Below are 27,178 nucleotides of genomic sequence, written 5' to 3' on the forward strand. Positions count from 1 at the left end.
ACTTTGGTCTGCCCTGTCTTTGTGACACATGGAGTAAATGAGCAGATGGTTCTCTGTGTATGTGGTTCTCACTAACGCACAAAGAAACCCTGTGATGGCGATATAGTTTATGATTTATCCTGACTTTATTCAACCTGGTTATCACAACATCCTGCATTGATACGTCATGCTACATAGATTTGTGTAACTATTGTTTGTTCTTCTGCAGAGAAGTGAACCAAAACACACCTCTGGATGTTTTAGGACTAGAATGAAAGAAAGGATCAGACCTTCCTTCCACAAACCTAAACTAAACTAAACTAAAAAAACAAGCAAAATGTGTTTTTTAAGCAATCAAAACTTGTGCTATGGCACCTTTTTTAATTTTGTGAGTTATTTTTATCAGTATTCTCTCTCCCCAAGCGGTCGCAGCAGATGGCCGCCCCTCCCTCTGCCGGAGGTTTCTTCCTGTTAAAAGGGAATTTTTCTTTCCCATTGTTGCCAAAGTGCTTGCTCATAGGGGGTCATATGATTGTTGGGTTTTTCTCTGTACCTATTATTGTAGGGTCTACCTTACAATATAAAGCGCCTTGAGGCGACTGTTGTTGTGATTTGACACTATATAAAGAAAAGTGAATTGAATTAAAACTAGAGGAGATACTGTTTCCAAACCTTAGTTAATGTGTGTTATTGTAGAGTTTTTACCTCACAATATAAAGATGATGTGACTGTTAATGTGATTTGGCACTATATAAATAACATTTAATTGACCTGCATTGAATCTCTCTCTCACACACACACAAAATACATGAGACATAAAATAATCAGCTGTTCATCTTTTGTAATTAGAAAAAAAAATGACATCTTTGAATCAGTCCATAAAAAGATTATTATAAAAGAAAGAAAAAAAAAAACAGTACCAAAAGAAAAAAAAAGACAATATAAATTTACAAAGTTGTCAAAGCTTGAGAACTGACTAAAGAGCACAACAAGTAGGATTGCATATATACATTTACATGAAAACCACACTCCTCAACATCAGCAGAGTACATAACAACAATGCTATCAGAGAAAAGACACAGAAAGAAGGGTTTGTTTGTGTAGAAAGGGCAGCATTTTTATTATTCATTGCAAAATTAATGCAAAAATTAAAATATGAGTGCTGACATACTATAAATAAATAATGAATTTATTGTCAGTGAATAAAAATTAAATACAAGAGTTTTTATGCAAAGCTGCTTTGGCACATTTACAGACAGTATTGTGATCATTAGATTCAAATCAAGGACATTTTTTTAAATATTGCATGTTGTGCTAATTGAGCATCACCCTCAACAGCCCAGTGTTCAACTTACCCTGTAAAAGGTTCTGTCACACCAGCATTTAAAACAGCCAAATGTGGGAGTAAAGAGTCTCCACAGAACATGGGTGGTTCTAGTTCCTCAACCAGTGAATTTCTACATCTACATAAAGGTCGAGTGTGAAAAATATCACCACTAGATGTCAGTAGATTGCAGGAAATTGTAATCAAACTGCTGATCAGATGGAAAGTGTGATTTTTAAGACATTTGAGCCTAACATTAGCGAGCATGAGGTTAGCTTATAACCAGCTGTTATTGTTTAGCTGGCTTGTTTTTACTTGATAAGTAATTTAAAGAATATAAAAAAAAAATAGCATACTCAGTATCTATGTGTATATTTCTCTGTCAGTCTGCCCCAGGGCAGCTGTGGCTACAACAGTAGCTTGCCTCCACCAGTGTGTGAATGTGAGAGTGAATGAATAGTGGCATTGTAAAGTGCTTTGGGTGCCTTGAAAAGCGCTATATGAAATCCAATCCATTATTATTATTTATCTCAGTGATTATTTAAGAATTAAATATTCTTTTTTTTATTAAATATCTTAAAAAAATTATGATGCCAAAGTCACTTCAATCAGGTAAATCTGCAGAACCTTTTTATTGGAACGTTTGGCTTTGAGTTTAGATGCTTTGATTTCTAAATGTCTATATGGTATTAGAAGTCAGTATTGTAAACATAGTTTGATCCACAGACTACATATTAACGATTAATGTAGTTTACAGGTCAAAAAAGTACATCCAATGTGGATGTAGCTGCATTATTTTTAATTATCACCAGGGGGTGACTCATGTGGTTGCAAAAATAAGACTAGAAATCTGTGGGGAAAAGGGTTCTTCTCTGCCCTGATCTTCATATGATCACAATAATGACTTTTATGCTTTAAACTTTAAATTTAACTTAAATTTAAATTTAACTTTAAATTATTAGCAGGGATGGGGATTTACATCAAAAATAGAACTTCATATTTACTGGTATCCTTTTAATGATTCATTGACGACTGCCCGCCCCACTCTTCTTTCAAATGATTGTGCATAGTTGTAGTAGACTTGCCGGTAAAAACAAAGGATTTTAATAACTAATAACTGCCTTTGATTTAGGTTTCTAGCTTTCATGTTTTACAGGGATGATGGAACTAAGCCATTATTAATGACTCAATTGTGCTTTTTGTGCCGAGACAAGTCAACAGGTTTTTGTGACAAAGGTTTGTTGGTCATGGCACAAATTCTTGTGGCAAAGTGCATCATGTCTGAATAGGTTACAGATTTTAAATGCTGCCGTTAACACACAGTTTCATTTGTTTTAAATGGGCAGCCAAGCAATTTCCATGGACAAGAAGCATTAAAAAATATTCATTAACTGGCAAACAGAGCAATAATCTCTATACAGAACTCTCTATTTCATCTTCTAGTTTTGTCTTTCTTGTTTTATTTTAAACTAATCTTTATTATGAGATCATAACTGGTGCAAGTCTTCTTTATGCATGTCCAAGTAACTATACAGATATGCATGTGCTTTTCTAATGGAAAATACATTTGTGCTGCTGTACTGGGGTGGTTCTATTAATATATATAATATCCTGATAGTATACTGCACCTTCAGCTTTTTAGACAATTTATTGTGTTTTGCAATAAATCTGAACATTTAAGTTGCATTAACCATCAAGTTACCCTCAGTAACCTACACTGACATAATGTTGTTTTAGAATTTACCACCAGTAATTAGAATATATCACTTAAAAAGAGCATTTGGATTGTTGCTATGGCCCTTCAAATTGTGATGATCTTGTTTCCTTTATTTGCTCTTAAGTTGTAGCCAAGAGTAAATAAACTGCCTCCAGTCAACTGATTTTGCCTGACAGATTTTAGAAAGGCAGAGACCGGCATCAGTGTATGTAACTCTCTGGTGACAAGGGCATTAAACTATTTTTAGCACTCCGAACGTGACCACAGTAGCCTTAATTTCCGTGAATAGAAAAAAGTTTAAAACAACCAAAACTCTTCCAAAGACTCAAACTGAGAGAGTAAACAGAAAGTGCCTTGGACAGCAAGGTGACAATGATCACTGTAAGTGAGGATGGAGGATGATAAAGCATCTCTGAGGACACGCCCAGTGAAGCAGCATTTTATTACTCTACCGTTTATTGTACAGTAGCTAATGGAGTGAAGGGGAAAAAATCAAGCATAGAGTAATTTCAGCAAAGTCATGAAGCTAAGGTTAGTTACTGACATGCAGACCACAATGCTGGAAACCCTTTAGGACAAGACCTGTGGATAACTGTGGTGATAGCATTGCACAGATCTTTCTATCTGCTGTGACATATCTTAAAATGATTTACCAATAACTGTCCAAATCCAAGTATCCAAAACCAGTAGAGATTTACCTAAGAAGACTGGAGGCTTTATTTAATCTTTAAGAAGTTCATTAAAGTACAGAATTAAGGTTCTAAATAGTCTTACATTTCAAAACATCAAAAACCTGTTGTGCATTTGTTAATGTGGAATACTGAGTGAAGATTGATGAGAAAAATAAGGCAATATTTCCCTTTTGAATGTCTAAAAAGTGTGCATAAGTGTAGGTATGAGCCTTTTATGACTTTTGGCTTAAAATGACACACGTGATAAGAAGTTAATTTGGTTTTATTAATACTGACTGTGGGATCTCGTGGAGTATAACATGCCATTGCTTTGTCAAAATATGTAATTTACTTCCAGTAATGTGGAAAATAACAGACAACAGGTATAAATGCTTTTTTTTGTTCACACTGTAAATGCTTCGTATACCACAAAGGTCTGAGGTGTTTCATTAGTTCTTGAGGATTACTGAATTATGAAACACAAACGTCATGAACCTCACACTGTAAGGAGTCAATTGAACTGATTATAGAGGTCTGGAGAATTTTAGTACATAAAAAAGTACATAAAAACCTGTGTGGCTTGGCCCTGCTCCGAAACACTCACACCCACGCTTTCAAAGCAGGGTTTTCTGTCAAGATAGCAGCATGTTAGACGTCATCACGTGCCATTGTAAGTCATGGTGTTTTTTTGTGTGTGCATGAAGGCATTCTGGGGTGTTTGTCACATACACATACACAAGATGATCCCTGCCATCATAGCCTGGCATGCAGGTTGACAATAAAGCCGTCCTCAGGGAGATCTTTGACAGGAAGGTCGCTCACGTGTTCCATGCTATGGTCTGTGTTCTCGCAGCTGCTTTGTGGTGACTCTGGGGGAGGCTGGTACAGGATGCTGGCTAACAGGAAAAAGATGGTCCCCAAAACCTGAAACAGAGAAGGAAGAAAGATGTGAAAAAGATGAAAATATGACAAATTTGCATAACTAATTCAAAGTTACTGACATACAGCCGTGGTGGAATGTCAAAAAATTAACTATAGCATAGTAAAGCGATATCATTTTAATTGAAGATGTTTAACAAAATATTACATTAATCACTAAAGAATTGTCTGCTATGACTCCTCTACGCCAATAAAATGAGTGGACAAAGCAAAAAATTAAGAATATTAATTAAACTAAAAAACAAAAATAAAACTGAGAACACTGAAATGCTAATGTTGGTATAGTCAGAGGTTTATATACGCTCATGGCTATCAATGTCATGGAAAATTTGGCCTTCTAATGATTTCTTTAAACTGTTTTTTTTCTTTATTTAAGAGTGGAATGATTTTGCAGCATACATATTTAATGACTTTAAAAAACAGGAATTGAGTGGAATATATATACATACATTCACTTAAATCACTCAGTAAGTGTTGCTTACAATGTATTTGAACTTGACAAGGCCAAGGCCTATTAATATTCTGTTAGTGATTTTGATTGACTAGAGATGATATTTTCTCTTTTTTAAAAATAGAAAATGTTATGAATAGTATTTCATGCAAAATATGATTGTTTTAAACGTAGCTACTTGGTTATCTGGGAACATATTAGTAACCCTTCCTGGCAGATGTAGGTAACCTGAAATGTGGATCAAACTTTCATGAGTAATTTAATTTTTAATGTTTAATGTTTTATATTTTATAAAAAAAATACTATAAAATCATAAACAGTTAACAGACATTTGGGGGTAAAAAAAATCCCTGGCAAAAAACCTGTTAGCCTGTGAATCATTAATACCTTATAGAGGATTCCAGCTACTAGTGTGTACTGGCTCATGGCTGAGTTGTGATAGAGGTAGCAGGATCCCTGCTCGCCACACTTATCCTGCCACATTAAGCAGGATAGGTCAATCACTGAGCCAAAGGCTATGGGTCCTGGAATACCACCTGCGAGAAAAAAAAGAGACAAAATGGCAGAACATAAAGCATTTTGATTTTGCGTGGGCATTTGGGTAGAAGTTAATCTAATAAAGAATGCAGTAGGCCTACCAAGTGTGCGCACTACAATCCACTGGATGCCAAGTCCGAAGGATCTCTGACTGTCAGGTACACACCTATGGAGGGCAGGGTTAGCCAGACATATTAGAATCAGAAACAATACTTTATTAATCCTGAGGAAATTTTGTGGTTAGAGTTGCTCCGAGACAATAAGAACAGTAGCACGCTGAACTAAATTAAATAATACAATAATTTAATAATTCAATTCAGTTTTATTTACAGAGTGTCAAATCACAGCAAAGGCTGCCTCAAGGTTTTTAAATGTATTATTAAAAATCTATTGCTTTATTTTACTTCTCCGATTCTAATTATACTAGAAAATTGTTGAAGATAGTCAGTTTAAGAAATATCATGAAGCTTAGTGTTTAAATGAATGACATTAATAAATGAAACAGAGTGTGATTCAGAGTGTACATTCAGAGGTTCAACTGTGGCCACCTACCTGAGTGTGGCAGTGAGTGCTGGGATGCTACAAAGGAAGGTGAAGCTGATAATGATGAAGAGCAAGGAGAGGAAGGCTGGCATGTGATGGCAGGAGCTGCCACACTTCCCTGCCAGAGCGAAGCCTTCCTCACCCCATGACACATTACCCACCACACAGCTACATCCAGAGTACACCTAGAGGCAAAAACATAAGCCAGATATAAATGTATAATGTATAACTGCTGAAACAGACTTCAGTCTCTACATATAGTGGGCTATGTAGTTATTGAACACGTTGCCAGTTTTCTAAGTTAATTTCTAAACGTGGTATTGACATGAAATTCTCCCCAAATGTTGATAACAAACCAACCAAATTACACATGCAAGAAATCAAAACATATAGATGTCCATAAATTAATATATGTGTAATAATGAGAATAGACACAGGGGAAAAGTATTGAACATGCTTACTGAAATGTATTTAATACTTAAGACATAAGCCTTTGTTGGTAATGATGGCTTTAAGACACCTCCTGTATGGAGAAACTGGTCACATGCATTGCTCAGGTGTGATTTTGTGCCTTTCTTTTTTGCTAATAAAACAATATTTAATCAAATTCACTGGACAATTTTTGGTTAACTTTATCTGTATTGTTATTATCTTTGTGTGTCCCCTCTGTGTTGTCTTGCAGGTCCCTGGTAGGAACAGGACAATCTTCGCTTCTATCAACAGCTGGCCCTCTTCTCTTTCTTTTTGGGATATCTTCTGTTGTATTACTTTAGGTAAACAAAACCTTATATTTACTGTATCAGACACCTATCTAACTGCTGATAGCACACAAATCAAGGTTAGGTAAAGTATGATGTTTAGGTTCTTTTTGTAGGCAGGTGGATATTGGTTAGGCTTAGGCACCAAAGTTACTTTGGCTAGTTCAGAGAAAGATTGTGGTTTGGGTAAAAATATGACAAGTTGGAACCCTTTTAACTGTTGCATCACAGGAACACTAAGGAGCATCTTGTGCATATCTCTGGGACACCAGTGGATTTGACAAGACAGCAGAGAATTTTCATCATAAAAATCAGACTAATCATTCATAATATATAATGAAGTATATCAAATCTTGTATCTACCCATGTAATCAGTATGCAGTTATTCTCTTTTAAGTCTCTTCTAAGATATGATATAATCCCAAACATTGTACATAATTTTGTATATGCAAAACAATCATTTTTTTGCATCTGTCAATAAAATGCACTTTTTGCACTCCAGTAAGTGGCTCTGCTGCAAAATTCAGCTTTTATTCTAAAATGTATAAATGAAAGTGAGCCACAGAGGATCGTGCTTTTTTCTGCTCCTGAGTTTGAAATAATTGTAAAATAACTCAATATTTCAAAACAGTCAGATTGCATCATTTCTGCAAAAGAAAAGATTTTAGCTTATCAGAGACATGTGTGTATCACAAAGCCATACCCTGTATATGCTCAGGCTTTCTGCTATTTCCCAATCTGTCTAAAAAATAAGGTGTAATTTCCCCTGTGAGCAGAGTGTGAGCGATACCTGTTTGCCAGTTGAGAGTTGGGTGTGGTTAATGGAGGTGCAGCCAGCATGGCAAGGGGAATAATACATCACACCGTCTGCCCCACACACAGGGTTGTAGAGCTCTCTGACACAACTACAGCCTGCATTACAGCCCACCTCTAAGGAAGAGCTGCAGTTAGGAGGGAGAGAAAGAAGGACAGAAATGAGAGGAAACAAGTGAGGGGAAAGCGGGATAGAACTGATGAGGACACATCACTAGAGCTCAGTATTAGAATGGACCACTGATTACTGTTCCAGTGATTGATGCTCACAATAAACAAAGCAAGTTAAATTACAAAGTTTTTCCTTACACTGAGCCAAAAGAGCAAGCCACAAAGTCTAAACATTTTCTAAACTCTTTGTTTCAGATTGTTGTTCTACTTTTTGTTCTATGTAAGAGGATGTCATACATACAGTCTGCAAGCACAGAAGACCACCAATCTGCTGATCAAACATTCTGTTTGTAAAGGCCAGTGAGAAGAAAGTTCGCTTACAGGCAAAGAGCAATGTGCCCATTAATAAATGGGTTGTGGAGATTAAGTAAAAAGAAACTGTTACAAACTGCTACAACTAGCGTTTCTACATGTACCAAAGCTGCACACATGCTCAGGGTACATTAGTTTTGGCCTTGTGTCCATCTGCAGAGTACAGTACATCATAAGTGATAAAGCACAAATCCCCAATCTAATTAACCGAATGAGTTCAGAGTCATCATTGGCGTTAACCTTAACCTAAGAATGCTTTGCAATCAGAAAATGTAATTTTAGTTTTGATTAAACTGTTCTCCTAAGTCTTAGCAATCAAGGGACTAAGAAGATAATCATTCTAACGTATCTGCCTGACATCCCTCTCATTCAGATCAGTGATTATAATGGTTGGAATTGGATTTTTTTAAAGGCCTATCAGAATTTCTGTGGACAATGTCCCAATGATTTGCAAAGGTAACTTCACTGGGTGAGTAGGCAGCAAGAACATCTAAAATAATCTCTGGTATGGCTGGATGGTATGGCACTGAGAAACATTGTGGTAGAAGATATCCAAATACAATACGATTAGATTTCTATTTAATTCAATTTCAATTCAATTTTATTTATATAGTTGCAAATCATAGCAGCAGTTGCCTCAAGGAAGGTGAATCCCTGCAAAAAAAGAGAGGAAACCCCATCAGGCAACGCCCTACGAGCAAGCACTCGACTAAGCAGGAAGGAAAAACTGCCTTTTAACAGGAAGAAACCTCCATCAGGGGCAACCATCTGTCATCACTGGTTAGGGGTGAGAGGAGGGAGTTTTATAGATTTATCGTAACATTTAATATTATATTAAATGCTTTTGTTAATATTTAATAAAAGCAGTAATACTATATAACAGCCTTTTATTTTAAGGTAGCATTGTTTGTTTCCTCCTTAAATCTGGGTAGCTGCCTTATTCCACTGCCCTGCAGCTCAACACAGACAAAGACCTTGTTTACATTTACACTGATATAAAACTCTTCTTCTCATCTGAAGCCATACCATGACAGTGAACGCAATTTACCACAGTGCACCGATACTTCAAGTGTGACTTCAAGTCCAAAGTAATTTCTGGCCAAATAATTAATTTGGTATGGGCTGACTTGTGTTCACATGGCAGCAGTAAAGAGGAACCACCAGCGAGGAACTTCAGAGAAAACATTACCTAGCACAGAGACTGTGAGGTGAATGTAAAACTTACCTGGTCAGATCTGACAGGCAGGCACATTAACCTCTTGTAGAGTAAAACTAACAACAGTCAGAACCAATTTAACTAAATTAAATCATAACTAAAATAACGAGTTCCATACACAGCCTACCTGTTTCTGAGGTACAGTTTACTTGGGCTGTCATTCAAGTTTTTGTACAGGTCCAGCTGCTGTTTAGTCTTCAGACCAGACTGGTAAGGCACTGTGACACCAGCCATGGGCACATTGGGGCAGTGGATGACAAAGATGAAGATGGCGAGCAGACTGACCATAGCACACATCATGCAGAAGCGGATGATACCTCGACACCGCAGGTTCAACTTCTTTACAATGTAGCCACCCAAGAAGGTGCCCCCACCTCCTGCTGGTACCACCATATATCCTGAGACAAAAGGAATAAAAGCATAACGGATCAATTTGTTGATATATGAAAGATTCCCATCGGTCCAACAGAGGAGCAAGACATCCGGACTTAAAGAGACATAAATCTATCCCAAACCATGAACCATGTAATATTTATGTCATCTGTAGTTTTTTGGGGTAGCAGAGAGAAATTTGGTCATGTTGTGCTGCTTGTTGTCGAGGAAGACTGATTGATGATAAGCATTCACCACCCGGGATTAGTAAAGAGGAAGTGAGGGCAGCTATGAAGAGGATGAAGAGTGGAAAGGCAGTTGATACAGATGACATACCCGTGGAGGTATGCAGATATGAAGGAGAGAAAGCAGTGGAATTTTTAATCAGATTGTTTAATGCAATCCTGGAGAGTGAGAGGATGCCTGAAAAGTGAAGAAGAAGTGGGCGAGTACCTGTTTTCAGGAACAATGTGCAGAGCTGGTGATGTGCAGAACTATAGTAATGCTGATGATGATCAATGAATAGCAGTGAGCAGAAGTACATAGATGAATTTTAAATGTCTGGGGTCAACCAACCAAAGCAACCAGCAGTGGAAAAGAGAAGTGAAAAGGAAAGTGCAAGCAGTGTGGAGTAGGTGGAGATGAGTATCAGGGTGGATTTGTGACTGAAGGATAGCAGCAATAGTGAAACGGTGGCACTGACAAAAGGGTGTGCAGACTGTGATCAGCTGACCTGTGCTGCAATTTCCATAGTCACTGGTCTGTGGATTTAGTCAACTGAATTCAACTAGATATAAAGAGATGTTTCACTAGCTTTATGGCCGATTTCCAGATATTACTAAAAGGTAGAAATGGTAAGTGAATCAAATCAGCATCATCACCTTAAACAGAAATTGATGTCTTCTAACCTTGATGTCAGCCAGCGACAACAACCTAGATGAAACCAGTCCAACACAGTGCATCACTGTAAACTTTGACAGTAATCAGTCTAGCCTCATTAGTTTTTCTGGTATTTTCATGCACCTTTGAATTAGAGATGGCACGATACCACTTTTTTATGTCCGATACCGATACCGATATCATAAATTTGGATATCTGCCGATACCGATATGAATCCGATATAGTGCGTTTTTTAATCAATAAAACTGTTTTTTTAATATCTTGCTGCATTTTGTATAAGTTCATACTCAAGTTTAAATAAACAACAACACTAAAGCTATTCTGTTATACCTGTACGTAAAAAATACACTGCACCCAAAATATTTTATAGTTCAGCAACACTGATCAATCTAATAAACTTAAACCTACTCCATCCTCCCTATTCTGGTATTTTAAAGAGTACTTAGCAGAAATATTAAGCAACCTAACTAATAGGGTTGCAAACTCCCAGCAAAAAAAAATAGGGAACCACCCCCCACCCTCCACGTCATGATGCTTAATCGATGTAATCAACTTTAATTTGATGCAGGGTGAAAAAAAATGCACAGAATTAAATTATTTTTCAAGAATAATTAAATAGATTCAACATCTTTCTTCAACAGAATTGCAGACTGCACAGATGGTATCTTCCCAAAGGAAAAGTACTATAGCTTACTAGGGTATATTAGACTTAACAGTTACTATATACAGTAATGGACTTCTATACATTTTACATCAGATTAAAACTTTGGGTGTAAGATTCAGATAATTATTTATTAAAAGCTAGACATTTTAAATGAGAATAAGAAAGAAAAGTATGTCTTTGTGCCCCCTTTTCCCTGTTAATGCCCTATCGGCCCCCCTGGCTACACTTTGCTAGATCCGCCCCTGCACAGTTACCAGCCGTCAGCTACGTAGAAAAGGATCCTGGTGTAGAAAGTAATATTAAATAAATTCTAACAACAGCTTATCAAGGTTAAAGGTGCTGCTGTTGTTCAGCCGCTGGTTTCCTCTTTCTGGTGCAAAGTGGGCCAAAAACAAAGAAGAGAGAGGGACTCGCGACAGAAAAGCCGATCAGCTGATCATTAAGCAGTTTCACGATTGAAGTAGCCGCAGGAAGGTGAGGGAGAGAGAGAGCGAGAGGCAGTCGCTCCATATATCGGTTGTTAAGCTTAACATGGGAACGCTTTACAAACATTCAGAGATGAACTTACACACTTGCTTTACTTCTCTCTGGGATAACTTCCTCAGAGATGAAATGCTGGTTTGGTAGCGAGGCTACAAATACACACAGCCGCTCTATCACGTGATGCACACTGCTCCGACGTGCTACGGTTATGAGCCGAGTTACGCCGTGTCGCAAGTTTTGTGAGGTGTTTTTTTTTTATATTTAATGTATCGGATTACATTTTTAATTTCTCACCGATATCCGATCCAGTAATTTACGTCAGTATCGGACCGATACCGATACGTAATATCGGATCGGTCCATCTCTACTTTGAATAACACAAAATCATATACTTCAATTTGGTGAGTGTGACCTTTCAGGAAAACATTTTTATTTCTACCTGGGAGATACAAAAACTATAAAGTTACCTTCAAGTCACATTTTGTGACAAACTGCACAAAAACAATTTATGTGTTTGGTGACATTTGGATAGTTGTATTTGTAATTACCTGGCAATTAAAAATGATGCTGGAATGCCCTTCTGGATCATTCTGACCTACTTTAAACCCTGACAATACAGTTGACTTGAATGTTTGAAAGCTACCAATGCTGACACAGGTTTACTAGGTAACTTATAACTAGTTGGCTAACTCCCATATATTGCCGTTTGGTTACTATAGACAGTAAGTGTTATACATTTTTACTCGTGAATCATACACCTTACTACAGTATCAATACCATTTTATATTATCTGATTAATATTCTTATTCACATAGTGCAGTAATTTAAAAGTAAAATGAAAAATATGCAGCTTTTATATACAGATATGAATTTGCGAACAATGATACTCAAAGTAATTACAAATGGCTTATTAAATTATGAGATTAACTCTAGAATTAATAGCTGGCCTTGGATACTAAATACAGTATTTTACTTTGTGAGAAACTTGCAGTTATAGTTTCAACAGAGGCGCTAGTGTTAGCTAACATTTTCCAGAGGTAAGATTGGATTTGATCGCCAAAACCAAACGATCCCTCCATGATTTACATATTCTACAGCAGGTGACAGTAGTTTATAGTCAAATTGCTTTTTAGCCCAGCATATTGCATTCAATAAAATAGTCTTGTTCCTCGTTGCTCTTTAACATTGTTACTAGCAAAAACTACTATCTGACCTATATGATATTTTGGATTTTTTTGTATTCATGTAGAGGTTGTGCTGCATTTGCTGATCTTCTAGACTATCATTATCTAGTGTTACTAGCTGTTTTTGCTGGGAACAAATGAGAGGTACTAAGGAAAGAGTATATGATTGAACAAAAGCACCTAAACCTTCAAATTTCACAAAAAATAGATCCTCTTTTTTAGATCAGTGTTATTTCACAAGCTGTTGTGAAGATCTCATTTTCTGAGGTAAATTTATAAAATAAAGTAATAAAATTAGTCAAATGCATAGCAAAAGTTGCCTATGTGATGAGCCTCTTTACTTGTCACTCACCAAACCATGTGGCAGCCTCTGATGCACTGAGACTGAACTGTGATTCCAAGAATTTTGGACCAAAAGTGGACATGCCAGCAATGAGGGTGGCCTCAGTAGCCCCAGCCAAACACAGGAACAGGAAGGTGGGGTTTTTTAAGAGAAGCAGCACAGATCTGGAAATACACAGTAAGAGAGAGAGGGGGTGAGAGTCAGGGGGCAGTGATGTGTGCAACCACTGTGACTGAATAAACCTGAGCTTCCTTTTTCATTAATGCACCCTGCTCTAATCTCAAGATGTTCTTAATATAGAGCAGATAAATCCAAAGACATATAATCATGTTACATAACGTATCATGTAACTCTCTGTAATCTCCACAGAGACAGAGTAATAGATGAGATCACAGTAAGCTCATAGTCAAACTGTCACTCATTTGTGCTGGTCATGTTGTGCTGCTTGTTGTCGAGGAAGACTGATTGATGATAAGCATTCACCGCCCGGGATTAGTAAAGAGGAAGTGAGGGCAGCTATGAAGAGGATGAAGAGTGGAAAGGCAGTTGATACAGATGACATACCCGTGGAGGTATGCAGATATGAAGGAGAGAAAGCAGTGGAATTTTTAATCAGATTGTTTAATGCAATCCTGGAGAGTGAGAGGATGCCTGAAAAGTGAAGAAGAAGTGGGCGAGTACCTGTTTTCAGGAACAATGTGCAGAGCTGGTGATGTGCAGAACTATAGTAATGCTGATGATGATCAATGAATAGCAGTGAGCAGAAGTACATAGATGAATTTTAAATGTCTGGGGTCAACCAACCAAAGCAACCAGCAGTGGAAAAGAGAAGTGAAAAGGAAAGTGCAAGCAGTGTGGAGTAGGTGGAGATGAGTATCAGGGTGGATTTGTGACTGAAGGATAGCAGCAATAGTGAAACGGTGGCACTGACAAAAGGGTGTGCAGACTGTGATCAGCTGACCTGTGCTGCAATTTCCATAGTCACTGGTCTGTGGATTTAGTCAACTGAATTCAACTAGATATAAAGAGATGTTTCACTAGCTTTATGGCCGATTTCCAGATATTACTAAAAGGTAATATTTGTACTGTTCTGCATTCAGAGCTGCCTGTCGTTGCTTTAGGATGACAGTAAACTTATTAACATTAAGGTTTTCTGTGACTTTTTAGAAGGGAATTTACATGGTGAAATAATCCTTGCATACCGCACACTAATAAACCTGAGCTACATAATGCCAATGAGAAACAGCAGTAAAACCAGCACTAATGGTAAGAGAGCCCACATGTGGTTCAAGATGACTGTGTCCCAGACCAGCAACATTAGAGTTTAGGTTAAAAGCACTGCAGGCCTCATTAAAAGTAATAATTGCTGCATGTAACGGACTAAAAATTAAACCAATTCATCTGTATTCTCTAAAGAAATAATTATGTTTCTGATTCATCTAACATATGGTTCTTTTGTTAAGCTAACTAGCCAATTTTCATGTAAAGAAACAAGGAGATGCAAACAGTAGTACACATCAGAGAAAAGTGGAGGCTCCTTGCAGCAACAAAACAGATTTTACATTAATCCTTTTAACAGTCTAGTTATTAGTTATTATTAGCCATTATTACTATTAGCCATCTAGAACTACCATTTCCAGAAGGGATTAGTTTGTTTATCAGGAAGATTAAGCTAGAGGTTATGGATGTATTTGCAATATTCTTTTTTCTGTACCAGTTGGCTTAGAAATGGCTAACTTTAGTGTTGATCAGTGTATTCCTAACTGAAAGTATTCCTAAGGGTTGTGAAAAATTAGACACTGTCACAAACTAATCAAGATACAGATATCCTTCAGGATCCTGCTGCTTAATCACAGCACTGTGAGGACAGAGGTTTTAGCCTTGGTAGAAGTATTTAGTCCTGAACAGTTGTTATTTATTTAAAAAAAAAAAAGATTTCTGAAAACATTAAAGCTAAATGTAATGGCAGATTTCAGTGTCAACCACACAGTATACAACAGGTTAAGGAACTGACAGAGGAATTGGTGTACAGTTTAAGCGGTTAGTATATTTGGGCATCATCAGTGTAAAAGTGGGAAGCCATAATGCAGAAGTGGACCCAGAGGTATAGCATGTCACAGGGTCAGTGAGGCAGTATTGGAAGAGTAGTTACCAATAGTGATGGAAAAGTACCAGCCCAGGGTAGTACTTTAAAATACCAATACATTACTCCAGATTATGAGGCAAGTAAAATCTTGGAGTTCAGTGCATCAAATGCACCAGTGAAATCCAGTAATATGCATACAGCAGATTCACCAGCATGAAACATGGCAATGGCAATTATTTATACAGCATATGTCATTACACATAAACTCAATGTGCTCAACATAAAAGATAAAAAACACAAAACAATAAAGCAAACTGTGCAAAGAAATACCTTGGCATGTCTTTAACTGATTTGCCAAACTGAGGGTCTGAGGCAGTGGTGTGGCTTCCATCCTTAAGCTGGTGGGCCTCAGACACACGCATGGCCACATACTCCTGAGAGCCTGCAGGAAGACAAAGAAAAGTAAGAATGAGGCTGTTTAGAAAACATATGGTATTTTACGTACCAGAGTACCACCTAATGTATTAGTCAGTGTTATTAAAATGTTTTTTAATGCCCTGTCTGTTTTAAAGAACACTGGGCATGGCCTTTGTTGGCACCTGGTAGTTGGCGTGGGTAGCCCAGGATGGGGAATGCTATCAGCAGAGCGGCTGCTCCTCCTGCTAAAAAGCCAATCCACCAAGCCCCGACCCAGTGAGGGTTCTCTGGCGTCATCTCAGGCCTGGAACAACAATGCATATATGATTAAACAAATGTTTAGAATCAGAATCAGAATACTGTCATAATCCCTGAGATTTGCTCAGGGATTATGACTCCAAGACAGTTCTTACTGTCTTGGAGCAACTGTGACCATACCACAGTTGCTCCAAGACAGTAAGAACAGTAGGTGACTAAGCTAAATTAAATAATACAATATATTACAAAGTTACAAAATATAACAAAATAGCTGTTATATATACAAATAGCTAAACATAAATTTCCCAGTATATAACACAAATGAAATACATATGGTTGACATTGAGGTGCCTCTCTTATCAAACTGTAAAACATTTCTTATTTTCTCTGTAGACGATCTGCAATAAAGGTGGACAACTTTTGCAGTGCGCACTTGTGCATTAGTTGGAGGAGTTCTACGAGAGATAGCCACAGGCAGGAATGAACCACTTGACCTTTAAAGAGGCAGATCTCTAAAGCATCTTGAAAATAAGACAGTTTTGTTCTATTGTGTATTTTTTTTAATTCTACAGTGCCATTTTACCCTTTATTTATGTATTGGAAATGACATTAAGGTAAACAGGTGAGAGGATAAGGGACACTCTCCCTCCTGGGTTCTTGCCCTGCAGACTAGAACCCAGGCCCTTGCAGGCTTTTGGTATGTGAGGTAAGCCATAGCAGTGCCCTGACTCAGTTCTATTCTATTATACTGATCTCATTTCTTTTTGAGTCAGTTATCCTTGTCCATGGTACCAACCAAAGCAGACTCACATTAGATAGATCTCAGTGTACATGTTGAGGAAGTAACCTCCCAGCAGGTAACCGGCTGCTGGACCCACAATGGCTGCTGTGTAGAAGATCCCTAAGGGGAGGGGGGAAAGACCATAGACACAGAGCAAGGGTGTGTCAGTACAATGACTCCAGCATCTACCTCCTGTTTCCTACTTACCTCTTCCTGTCCTACAGGTTAAAAGGGCCATTGTTCTTTATATGGGCTCTGCATCTAGAAAGTTTCCTGTTGTGTTTGTGTGTTTTCATAAAAGCAATGTGCTCTGCTGTTATTTGAAATAGAATGATAACTAAATGCTGAAAAGGGGTCATGACAGGAGCCTAGAGGGTCAGATTTACAGGACTGGCACTAGATGGCATCAGGCAATGACAGTGCTCAGTATGTACATTTGAGGCACATTAGCTGCTTTTACCAAACAAGCCCTTTTATCTATATCCAGTTCCTTCTTAATAGAGATTATACTGGATGGTTGCTGGTAATTAAATTATTCTGTAGAAGAGGGACAGAGAGTGATAAGAGAAGGTAGACAGCTGGTGAAAGAAGTCATGCTGTAACAGTCAGATATATGTCTGTTCATGCACCTGCATTAGCATGTAATGCTCAAACAAAAGTCTACATTTACATTGAGGTAAACAACAGATATATTTGACCCTGCACCTGCAAAAGAATTATTGCTAAAAGATGCAGATGCAGCTGGGATTGTGTTCAGTGCCTGCTGTTTGCATATGCATTCTCATTATTCTGTGTAATCAAAGCTGTGTTAAAATAATTAATCTTCAAAGAGAGTAATCACTGTCCAGCTGACAAAATGAGCTGAGCAACACATGAATGAGCACAACTATGACAAACCTTGATCTAAAAAAAAGATTCAAGTATCACTCCAAAAGTTGAATCTGTTCAGCAGACAATACAAAACTGTACAATGGGGGAATTTAACAAAGATTCATTAGTCAAGGTGATGGAAGATCAACATAGAGCTGCACAACAGGTGGAACATATATCTTTGAGATTTGATGTATAATCCAGTTGATTCATTTATGAACAAAAGAAAATCAAAACCAATCAGTTAATAAACTAATAAATTATTCAAATAATTTTTCAATAAGAGGAGTGGTTTGATATTTGATGAATTTTCTAATTTTGATGGTTTCATATATCTATTAAATAATAAATTTATTATCACAGTTTCAGTCCTATATTTCTAAAATGACCTAGAATTAAGTCTTGGCAGTCATTTTGGCATTTTTCATAGATTTCTACTTTATACTGCCATACAGTTATTTAAAACTCATCAGAATGCTAAATTAGCAAATGTACCCCCCACTGACCAGCCTTTCATTAGAAAGTTTGGAACACTACTAAATCCTAATCCCATTTCCTTTTTTTAGGTTCTTTCAAAAATTGTTCAAAATGGTTCTAATTGTGGACAAATATTGATTACAGAAATCTTGACTGTCTTGTTAAAGATTTAGAATTACATATTGTACTTTGGGGCTATAATGCCAAATAGTTGGCATGGGATGAGAGAGATGAGACTGTATTAACAATATATACATATTTTGGCATAAATTATAGTCAATCACAAATAAATGAACAGGGTTATATTAAGTAACCACCTCAAAAAAGGAAACAGATAAAGAAGAACAGTCAGCTTGCTGCTATTTCTGGTGACTGGTACTAGTAGGACTCACCTATATAAACTGGCGCATAGTTGGAGTTGACATTCTCATCCAGGTATGTGACCCCTAATGTGTAGAGAGGCGTAGCACCCATACCATGCAGAAACTGACCAAGCATGAACACAAAGCGATAGCTGGACAGTCCTCCTGCCTCTTTGTTCTGGCACGGGCTGGTACGGTTAGCAGAGCACATTCCTGTTTGCTCGGGTAAACTGACCTGGTAGGGAGGTGTAGTAAAGTGAGGCAAGGCAAACATCAGAGAACCCAGTGCCATTATAAGTACTCCCCATCCCAGCCAACGGGGCTTGTGACCTGTACCGCCGAAATAACTGACGAAGGCCAGGCAGACACATGCAGCAATGTCATAGGAACTGGCGATGAGGCCAGCCTGGTAGCTGCGCAGATCAAAGCGTCGCTCGATTGAGGTGATCACCGTGTTAATGAAGCCATTTATTATCATCCCCTGGAGGAAAGAGGCCACACAAAGGAAGAACAACACCCACCGAGGAGTGTTGAAAACTTGGATGCTTTTGGGGGTCAGAGCTCCCCAGCCGCACAGCTGATCTGTGTTAGTATTGATTAACTTTAGCCCAATCTCTGCATTAGGTCTTATTTCCCCCCCATATATTGGCCCAGGGAGTGTCGACGCCCTGGTAAAAATGAGTGGCTCATTAGTTATGGGACTCTCAGGGTTTCTGGGAGCACAGCCTATGGGGCTGCCTGTCTGGGAATCCACAGGACTAGCGGTGTCCAAAGAGGGCCCCCTGCTGAGAGGACAATCCTGCAGGTCCAGGAGCTCCTGTTTGGAGCTAAAAGAGGCGTCGGCATTTAGCAAGACGGGCATCGCCCCTCTGAGGGGCACTGTGAGGATCCTGTGAAGTGGATTCTATGAACTCAGGTGATAAATCAATCTGTTACCTCAACCAAAAAAGGAAATTTGAAGTAACAAAGGGTCAAGAAGATATTGTGGTAAGGACTCTGCCAGGTTCTTCTTGGAAACTATCTACTCTTGCTTTGTAGTTTGCACCTCATGTGTCCACTGCTCTTCGTGTGCTCCTTTTTATTTGCACATAGCATCCTGAGGAGAGAAAAGAAACATGAAATACATCAAATAAAGAAACAACCACTTTTGTAAAGATTTAACACATAAAGAAGTCATCGTTAGAATTTTGATGGACAGGCCACAGATACTGTGATCTTGACTAATGCTTCATATTTTACCAATTGTATAAAAATCAAATACATACACATCTCTCCATGGGCATTAAATGATTCCTGACATCACCACTGTGTTGTTTAAAGAACAGTTTTGCCTTTTAACATCATGCTGGTACAAAACTGCTCTAACTGTGAGTCGACTGAGGCATTATTATCAAACATTGCACCCAATCTCACAGTCTTACACACATACAGGGAACCAATAAAACCTCAAAGTGCACACTGCTAATGAACCATAAGCATTCTTACTTTGCTCTAGTAATCACAAATAGAGCTTTCATAATCACCATCATGAAAACACTGCGCAGGTCTATTTGTTGCATAACAACAAGCTCCACCAGTAAAAATATTACAGATCCAAAGTACAATACACAACACAACAACACAAGTGTGTATTTGATCCATTATTACAATCTGAAAGCTTGTTATAACTGATGTAATATATTTATTTATATTGTTTTCTTTCATTTTGAAGTGGAAGCTCAATGTCTTCCACTTCTCACGACACAAAAGCCTTACTGACCTTCAGGGGGTCAGTAAGGCTGCATATTTGACAGTGACAGTGATAGAGCTTAATTGGATGCATTAACAAAACAGAAGAGATTTATTGAGAAATAAAAAAAGGCGCCATGCAATAAAACAGTTCGGTCAACATATTAAATACATGCAATACTCCAACATTTACCCATCATACGTTTTGGAGTGGGAGCTTAGAAACATCTGAACACTGAGATTAACTGAATGCAGGAATAGCTTCTGAGTGTGAACCGATGATGCTAACCTCTGAAAGTTGGTTTAGTAGCACATCAACAAGTTTACTCCACCTTTCTGAGTTGTCATTATCTTGTCACTTTTGTGGATTGTAAAACGTAACACCAGGTAAAAAGTGAATGGTGAAAAGCCATTTTGTTCAAGTTGTGAAAAGATTTATAGAAAGAGAACTCTTTACATCTAAATTTGATTCAACAATAAAAGGACACTCAAAATAGTTGCAATGTTCAAAAACAACTTGTTCATAAACTTCCACATACAATTATGTAACTGTGCAAAAAATGTAAAAGAGAACACTTCCCTCTATGCCAATAGTGTAAAAATCTCTAAAATACTTGCTAAAAATCTTTAAAAAAACAAAAAAAACCCCACAACACTTTTTAATCTTTATAATAGTTACAACGTATCACACATAAAGCAGTTAAAATATAAAATAAATAAAATTATAAATAGAATATATTTAGCCTCCTACCTCTATTCCTTCATATAACAGCCAACAGGTCTGCTAACAGTTGTTAATCTGGAAAAATGAAAACATTAGATAGAGATGATATGAGAGCGGCAAATAAAGATGAACAGTTACAGAGAGGTATATCCATGCTAAGTCCTAAGCCCATTTCTCAAAGCCTCTTATAACTGAAGGACTACATCAGCAAATTCCCACACAACAACACCCCAATCAGTGGAGTCCTGCAGCCTGCAGGGAGGAAGGGAGGGAAGTGTCACCAGCCCACATAGTCCACCTTTGAATTACAAAATTGTAAGCAAGGAGAAATATAGAAACAGTAATTTCAAATCTGGATAATATTTGAATGTTGGTTAACAAGTTTTTGTGCTTTTTAACAAGTGCACAAAGCTATTATTCGCTTTATGTCTATGTAGGTTCTTAGTCATTCAGATCATGGTAATCTTAGGAGATTAGAAAAGTGACTGGACTTGTTTAAGTTTCTTGAAGACGGTTCACTTGTTGTCCAAGAAGCTTCTTCAGTTCTAAGACTAAATGGTGGAGAGACCCAGGTTTTTAAGACCTATTGGAGCTGACGACGAATGCTGAATCAGAGGCAGAGGGGCTCCGCTGCCTCACCTGCTACCAGGCAATTTGTCTTATTTCAGCCATGAAACATTTTGATAAACTCCCCATCACAGAATGGTTTACCATTTTTGGATTTTATCACAATACAACTTAGTTGATTATATTTTTAAACCAACTGCTATTTTTTTAAATTACAAATTAAATCACTTTAATAACTTAATCACTGGAGCCAATGTTTATGAGAGATGTGAATTTGCTACCCCTGGAAAATGTTAGTTGATATTAAAAAAAGAAAGGCTGATGCAGAACGTAGTGCTTTTTAACAAAACATGGACTTCTATGTATTTATTTACTGAAGTCAGAGATAAAGCTGTGCGATTAGTTTGTAGAGAGCAGGTTGATGTGTTTAAGGATTGACATTTGACATTTTCTCTTTGCCTCTAGACAAAAGCTTTCCTCAACACAGCCCAGTCTCTTGTTTGTATATGGTAGAACAGTGCTGAATGAACGGCACTACGACAAGGAGTGTTATGTCCGCATGCTTGAAAAGGCTTGGACTGAAATGAGATAAAATGACCGGAGCTAAAAATTAACCACACTGTTGATGTTGTAAATAAAATAGTTAACTTAAGTAGGGCAAAAGCACTGAATAACAAACGGTTTGGCGCACATGGAGGATTAAGAGACTGAACATGCTGATGTAGGCTACCCCACAGGTAACAGGTTGCTCTGCCTGGGCAAAGGGCTAAACCAAGTATGGGACCTCATACACATACCATATAGCATATATGGACACTAGTATCGGGCCAAACATCTTAACCTTTAGTAAAATGGTAAATGGACTGATTCTTATATAGCACTTTTCTACTCTCCCGGAACACTCAAAGCACTTTATACATAAAAGACCACACAAGCACTTTCCTCTATGCTTTTCAGTGCTTCCTAGCTAACATTCACACACATTCATTATTCATTCATTATTATGTCTAAATGAAACTAGGGCTTATTTCCCCAATGAGGTGGAGCTGAATTCCTTATAAGCAGAAGAATTTGAGTTTATAGATTGTGAGTTTTAACTTTGATGTCTAAATTATCATTAGTGTTGAACTGAGCTATCAGAATGATGTGTTTAAGTTTTTTGTTACTAATTGGTTTTTTTTGGTTTTTTTTATTAATGTCCTGTTTAGGATTAGGGTTTAGATTGGGGATGTCCCCAATTATCACTTAATCCCTCAGGATCAATGCCTCTGTAATACAGGGGTATGAACTTGCATGCATTTATTTTGACTGTACATGTTTTTGTTCATTTATTTATTTATTTACATTTGGGTTTTTTTCAAATTGTGAAAATGCTATAAAAAACGGTGGCCATCCATTAATATAACTTGGGGTGGGCAATTCATTTTTCCAAGGGGCCACATGAGAAACTAGGACCATTGTGGAGGGCTGCACCAATATGCTTATAAACAGAAATAAATTAATATTGAGCAGAACTGAGTTCAGCTTTTGGCCACTTAGGAAAATTAATTGCCCAGCCCTGATCTAATTCAAACCTTACGCCTAACCCAACGTGCTATTCCCACGATCCAATGGTTGTTAAGAGGTTAAAAGCTATCAGGAGAGGCAAGGAGGTGGGCCACTATCAGGTGATGATGAGACGACCAGAGGTGGGAGTGTTTTGAAAGTTGAACCAGGCCACACTGTTAACAATGCACTTACAGTGAGGTAACACTTTCCTGTCTCACTGTTTGTTTGTCTGAAGCCAGAAATGGAATAGTTCTCAATGGGTTTTTTTTTTTCTCGTGTAATTTCGATCCAATTCTCCATCACGCCTTTTCATTTCTGTTTTCAAAGCAAGATCAGAGTGGGGAGCTGCAATATTAATAACCAACAAGCTCTGCCTTACCTAATGGGTCCTTTATCTTCACAGTAGAAACTTATTTATTTTGGAATGGGAAGACTTTCCTCCTCTGTGATACACAAAGGCTTTTGAAGTATCAAGAGGAAGTCTCTCATGTGGTTATTATAACAGTCTTAGATGAAGCCTAAACTGTCAATCTCACACGGAAACACCACCGGTGTTTGTATGCACTGTTGTAATATCTCACTACAAAAGAAACAATAGAAACTTAAGCAGGTCGTTGGTCTAGTAAAACTGGAAGCAGAGAACAAACTGTGAGACTCACTGTGTCAGCTTTGAGAATAAGTAACCCTGTTTGAACCCACTGATGATGTAATTCCAGGAACTGCTCTTTGAATCTTGAAGTGGAAAAGCATTGAGTTACAGCAAATTGAGCTACAGCAGCATTGTGCATTTGGCCTTGTTGAACTTTTGCGTGTCAGGCTAATGTTACATACATCTTTTGTGGGCGATAACAACCCAAGAATTCTTGGTTTTGTTCCAGCTTAGCCAAGTTCCTATCTTAAAGGTCCATTGCTCCCAGATGGAAGGGGCTGATATCGAGAAATCCTACCAATGGCTGGAAAAAGTTGAACTGAAATACAGCACAGAGGTACTAATCATAGCAGCACAGGATCAATAGAGGCTGGGGTCTATGACACCAGGCAAGACCCCAGGTATAGGCCTTGCAAAGATGCTCCTGAGACAATCTAGCACATAACAGCAGAGTGCAAAATGCTTGCAGGCAGTACCCAATACCATTCTGGCCAAGACTGACAGCAGTACCAATAATGAAGTTGCATAAACCAGTAGGCTTTATGCAACTCCATTGATGGTACTAACGTTAATCTAAACACAACTCTAAGTACACTAAAATACAGGCAATAAAAATAAAATATAGAAACGGTTAGTAAAAGTAATTAACTAATGCCAGAATAAATGTTAATAAATGTTAATAATATCAATGCAAAACATTTACAGCATGAAGTAACTGTATCTAAGTCATTTAAAATCATCTTAAATTCACTAATTGAGACCAGGTCCTTAAACTTTAGTTGATTCTGCAGCTGATTTCAGGAGGAAGAAGCCAGTAAATAAGATGGACATAAACCAAGAATAGCCTTAAAAATAAGAATATAACAGTAGTTATGTCTATAGCATAACAAAGCAAATCATCCAACCTGAGCATACAATGTACCGTAGTGAGTAAGATCTTTAAAATTTGTAATAAATCTCAGTGCTCCATGATAGACAGAATCCAGCGTACATGTGTAAGCATATTAATCATATCACCACAATCACCACAATCAAGCACAGACAATTTTTTCACCAGTTGCTAAATGTGAGACATTAATTGTAAATTGTGAGCACTTATGTTGAGCTAATAACTACTCCTCTCAGAGCCCTGGACTCTACTAATACATAAAACATTCAGTGATTCAGATTTCAGAGTTTGAGAAAATCATAAGTTTAGTTTTGTCAGATTTTATCGTTGACTGTTCTACAAGGGCTTTGGCAATCAGGAAACAGAGAAAGTTGTCTTTGTAACTGGAAAGCATCAAAAGCTATTTACAACTCATTCTTATTGTTGTATTTACACTGTTGGTGTGTTAATTATTTCCTTGTAAAATATTTGGTACTTACCAGCAAGTGATATCAACCTCGTCACGGCAGATATACTGGTTTGGTACAGGCAGAATAGTAGAGGTGCACAAGTGTAACTGAGAACAGTGAAACTTACTGCATGCTATTCATGTGATCTGATTCTGGGGCACTGCTATTGGACATGCTGGCTCATTGTCACTGCCACTCAGTTACATGAGTTACATGTTAACACTGTTAACAGGCACACATACTTTTTACTGCAAACTTTTATAAACTAAATGATTTGAAAATTGTATCATGAAAATAGTAATTCTGATTAAATTCAAACTGATATATTGAATATAGTGATTTCCCCCATTCATGAGTTCTTATATTTTTGGGATATTTATCACATTAACATGTTTAAAATCATTAACCATATTTTTGTATTATTGCATAGATAATTATTTGAAGTTTGTTTATTTATTAGATTAGATATTAGAAATATAACATATAAAACATAGCTTTTAAATGATGATTTCGCTTATCACACCCTATGTGGGCCTAGCTAAGCCTTGCTGGAGAATCCCATTTGCGCCAGATCTCTGACCTCAGGTAATTGCTATTGCTGTCATTTATTGGTTAGGCACGTTCTGTTGTAAAACTTTGGGCTGAAAGTTTTTTGACTGCTGTGTGTTAGTGTTTTCAAAGCAGACACTACTTCTCATTTTCTATAACCTAAAATAATTGTTTTTGGTCTTAATATTTCCACTGAAAATGAAACAGACTGCAGAGTCTATAAAATCAACTGAGATTAGGGCTGGGCGATATGGCCTAAAATCCATATCACGGTATAATTTGAAGCATGTGTGGTAACGGTATATATCACGTAGGGGTGCAACAATACTCGTATCGATATTGAACCGTTCGATACGGTGCTTTTGGTTCGGTACCAAACTTTACCCGCGTCATTTAGACAGCCGTCAGCACATGATTCTCCTTATGGGGACCTGATATGTTTAATATGCTGCTGAGACTATACCCCAGAAGAAGGGTATAGTATAGCTTTTATTTTGGAAAGAGCCATTTCTCTGTAATAAACTCTGTTTTCCAAAGATGAGTGATTTCTCGATCAGATAGATTTATTTTTTTAATTATTTTGTTGTTTCAGCAACATTAAATTTAAAAACTGTACTTTTGAGTTAAAATATATATTTATAATATTAATAATTGACAAATTAAAAAGGCATGAACATTTTTTTGTATCGAAAAAATATCGAACCATGACACCAAAGTATCGAACCGAACCGAACTGTGAATTTTGTGTATCGTTGCACCCTTAATATCGCGATATATTCTTTTCTTCTGTATAACGTATTTTACACACTATAAGGCGCACTTAAAATCCTTTAATTTTCTCAAAAATCGACAGTGTGCCTTATGTATGAATTCTGGTTATGTTTACTGGCCTCGCACCGATTTTATGTGGTACACGGCGCTCAAAAATCTGTCAAAAATGTTTTCGTACGACTTTGGCAAGCTTGGAAGCTGCACCGCTTGATGGATTGTCGGAGCATTACGGCTGCCGTAGTCAGGAGCCTTGCGGAGTAATCTGGGCCCTAAACTCCAGATTTAGGACCCTTTTATCGATTATTCCACTCGATAAAAGGGGGCCGCATTTGAAGGCCGATTACGTCACAGCCAGGCGACAAAGGCTGTCCCAATTCGTCGACTCCTTCAAATGCGTCCTTCATTTCCCCGAATTTGAAGGATGGGTCGGGTGTGTCCTTCGTGGCCCACCATATCCCAGAATTCATAGCGCGGCCCAGCCAATTTCAGTTTCCAACAATGGCGGCCGCTACTAAGTTTTAAAATTACTCTTATCAATCTTTCTGGGTCACAAAATAAACTTTTAACACGTTTTCAGGCAAGAAAGTAGCTGTGTAAATTTCAAATATCTGCTTGGTTTATCAAGACATCGCATATTTGCAAAAGTGCGCCGACGTTTTCGGAGACGTATGTTACC

At 37.6% G+C, this 27,178-nt stretch overlaps 1 protein-coding gene across 4 annotated transcripts in view; it reads right to left on the bottom strand.

The window, feature by feature from the left end:
• Positions 1–1,152: 1,152 nt before the first annotated feature.
• The window catches only part of slco4a1 (solute carrier organic anion transporter family, member 4A1), a 32,873-nt gene continuing 6,847 nt past the window's right edge, over positions 1,153–27,178 (bottom strand). Inside the window, exons 1-14 of one of the 4 annotated variants that reach the window (XM_039603951.1) lie at positions 25,213–25,292; positions 21,108–21,155; positions 18,659–19,724; positions 16,949–17,039; positions 16,063–16,184; positions 15,794–15,905; positions 13,387–13,541; positions 9,749–9,829; positions 9,559–9,649; positions 7,710–7,860; positions 6,171–6,346; positions 5,720–5,784; positions 5,469–5,617; positions 1,153–4,615 (exon numbers count right to left, since the gene is read on the bottom strand). In XM_039603951.1, the coding sequence (XP_039459885.1) occupies positions 4,445–4,615; positions 5,469–5,617; positions 5,720–5,784; positions 6,171–6,346; positions 7,710–7,860; positions 9,559–9,649; positions 9,749–9,829; positions 13,387–13,541; positions 15,794–15,905; positions 16,063–16,184; positions 16,949–17,039; positions 18,659–19,490 (2,196 nt within the window). In that variant the 5' untranslated portion in view covers positions 19,491–19,724; positions 21,108–21,155; positions 25,213–25,292 and the 3' untranslated portion in view covers positions 1,153–4,444. Of the gene's footprint in view, positions 4,616–5,468; positions 5,618–5,719; positions 5,785–6,170; positions 6,347–7,709; positions 7,861–9,558; positions 9,830–13,386; positions 13,542–15,793; positions 15,906–16,062; positions 16,185–16,948; positions 17,040–18,658; positions 19,725–21,107; positions 21,156–25,212; positions 25,293–27,178 lie in introns of those variants that run through there. The other 3 variants (XM_039603948.1, XM_039603949.1, XM_039603950.1) reach the window with 3 other exon arrangements.

This window comes from Oreochromis aureus, linkage group 20 (assembly GCF_013358895.1).
Source record: "Oreochromis aureus strain Israel breed Guangdong linkage group 20, ZZ_aureus, whole genome shotgun sequence".
Lineage (NCBI taxonomy): Eukaryota > Metazoa > Chordata > Actinopteri > Cichliformes > Cichlidae > Oreochromis > Oreochromis aureus.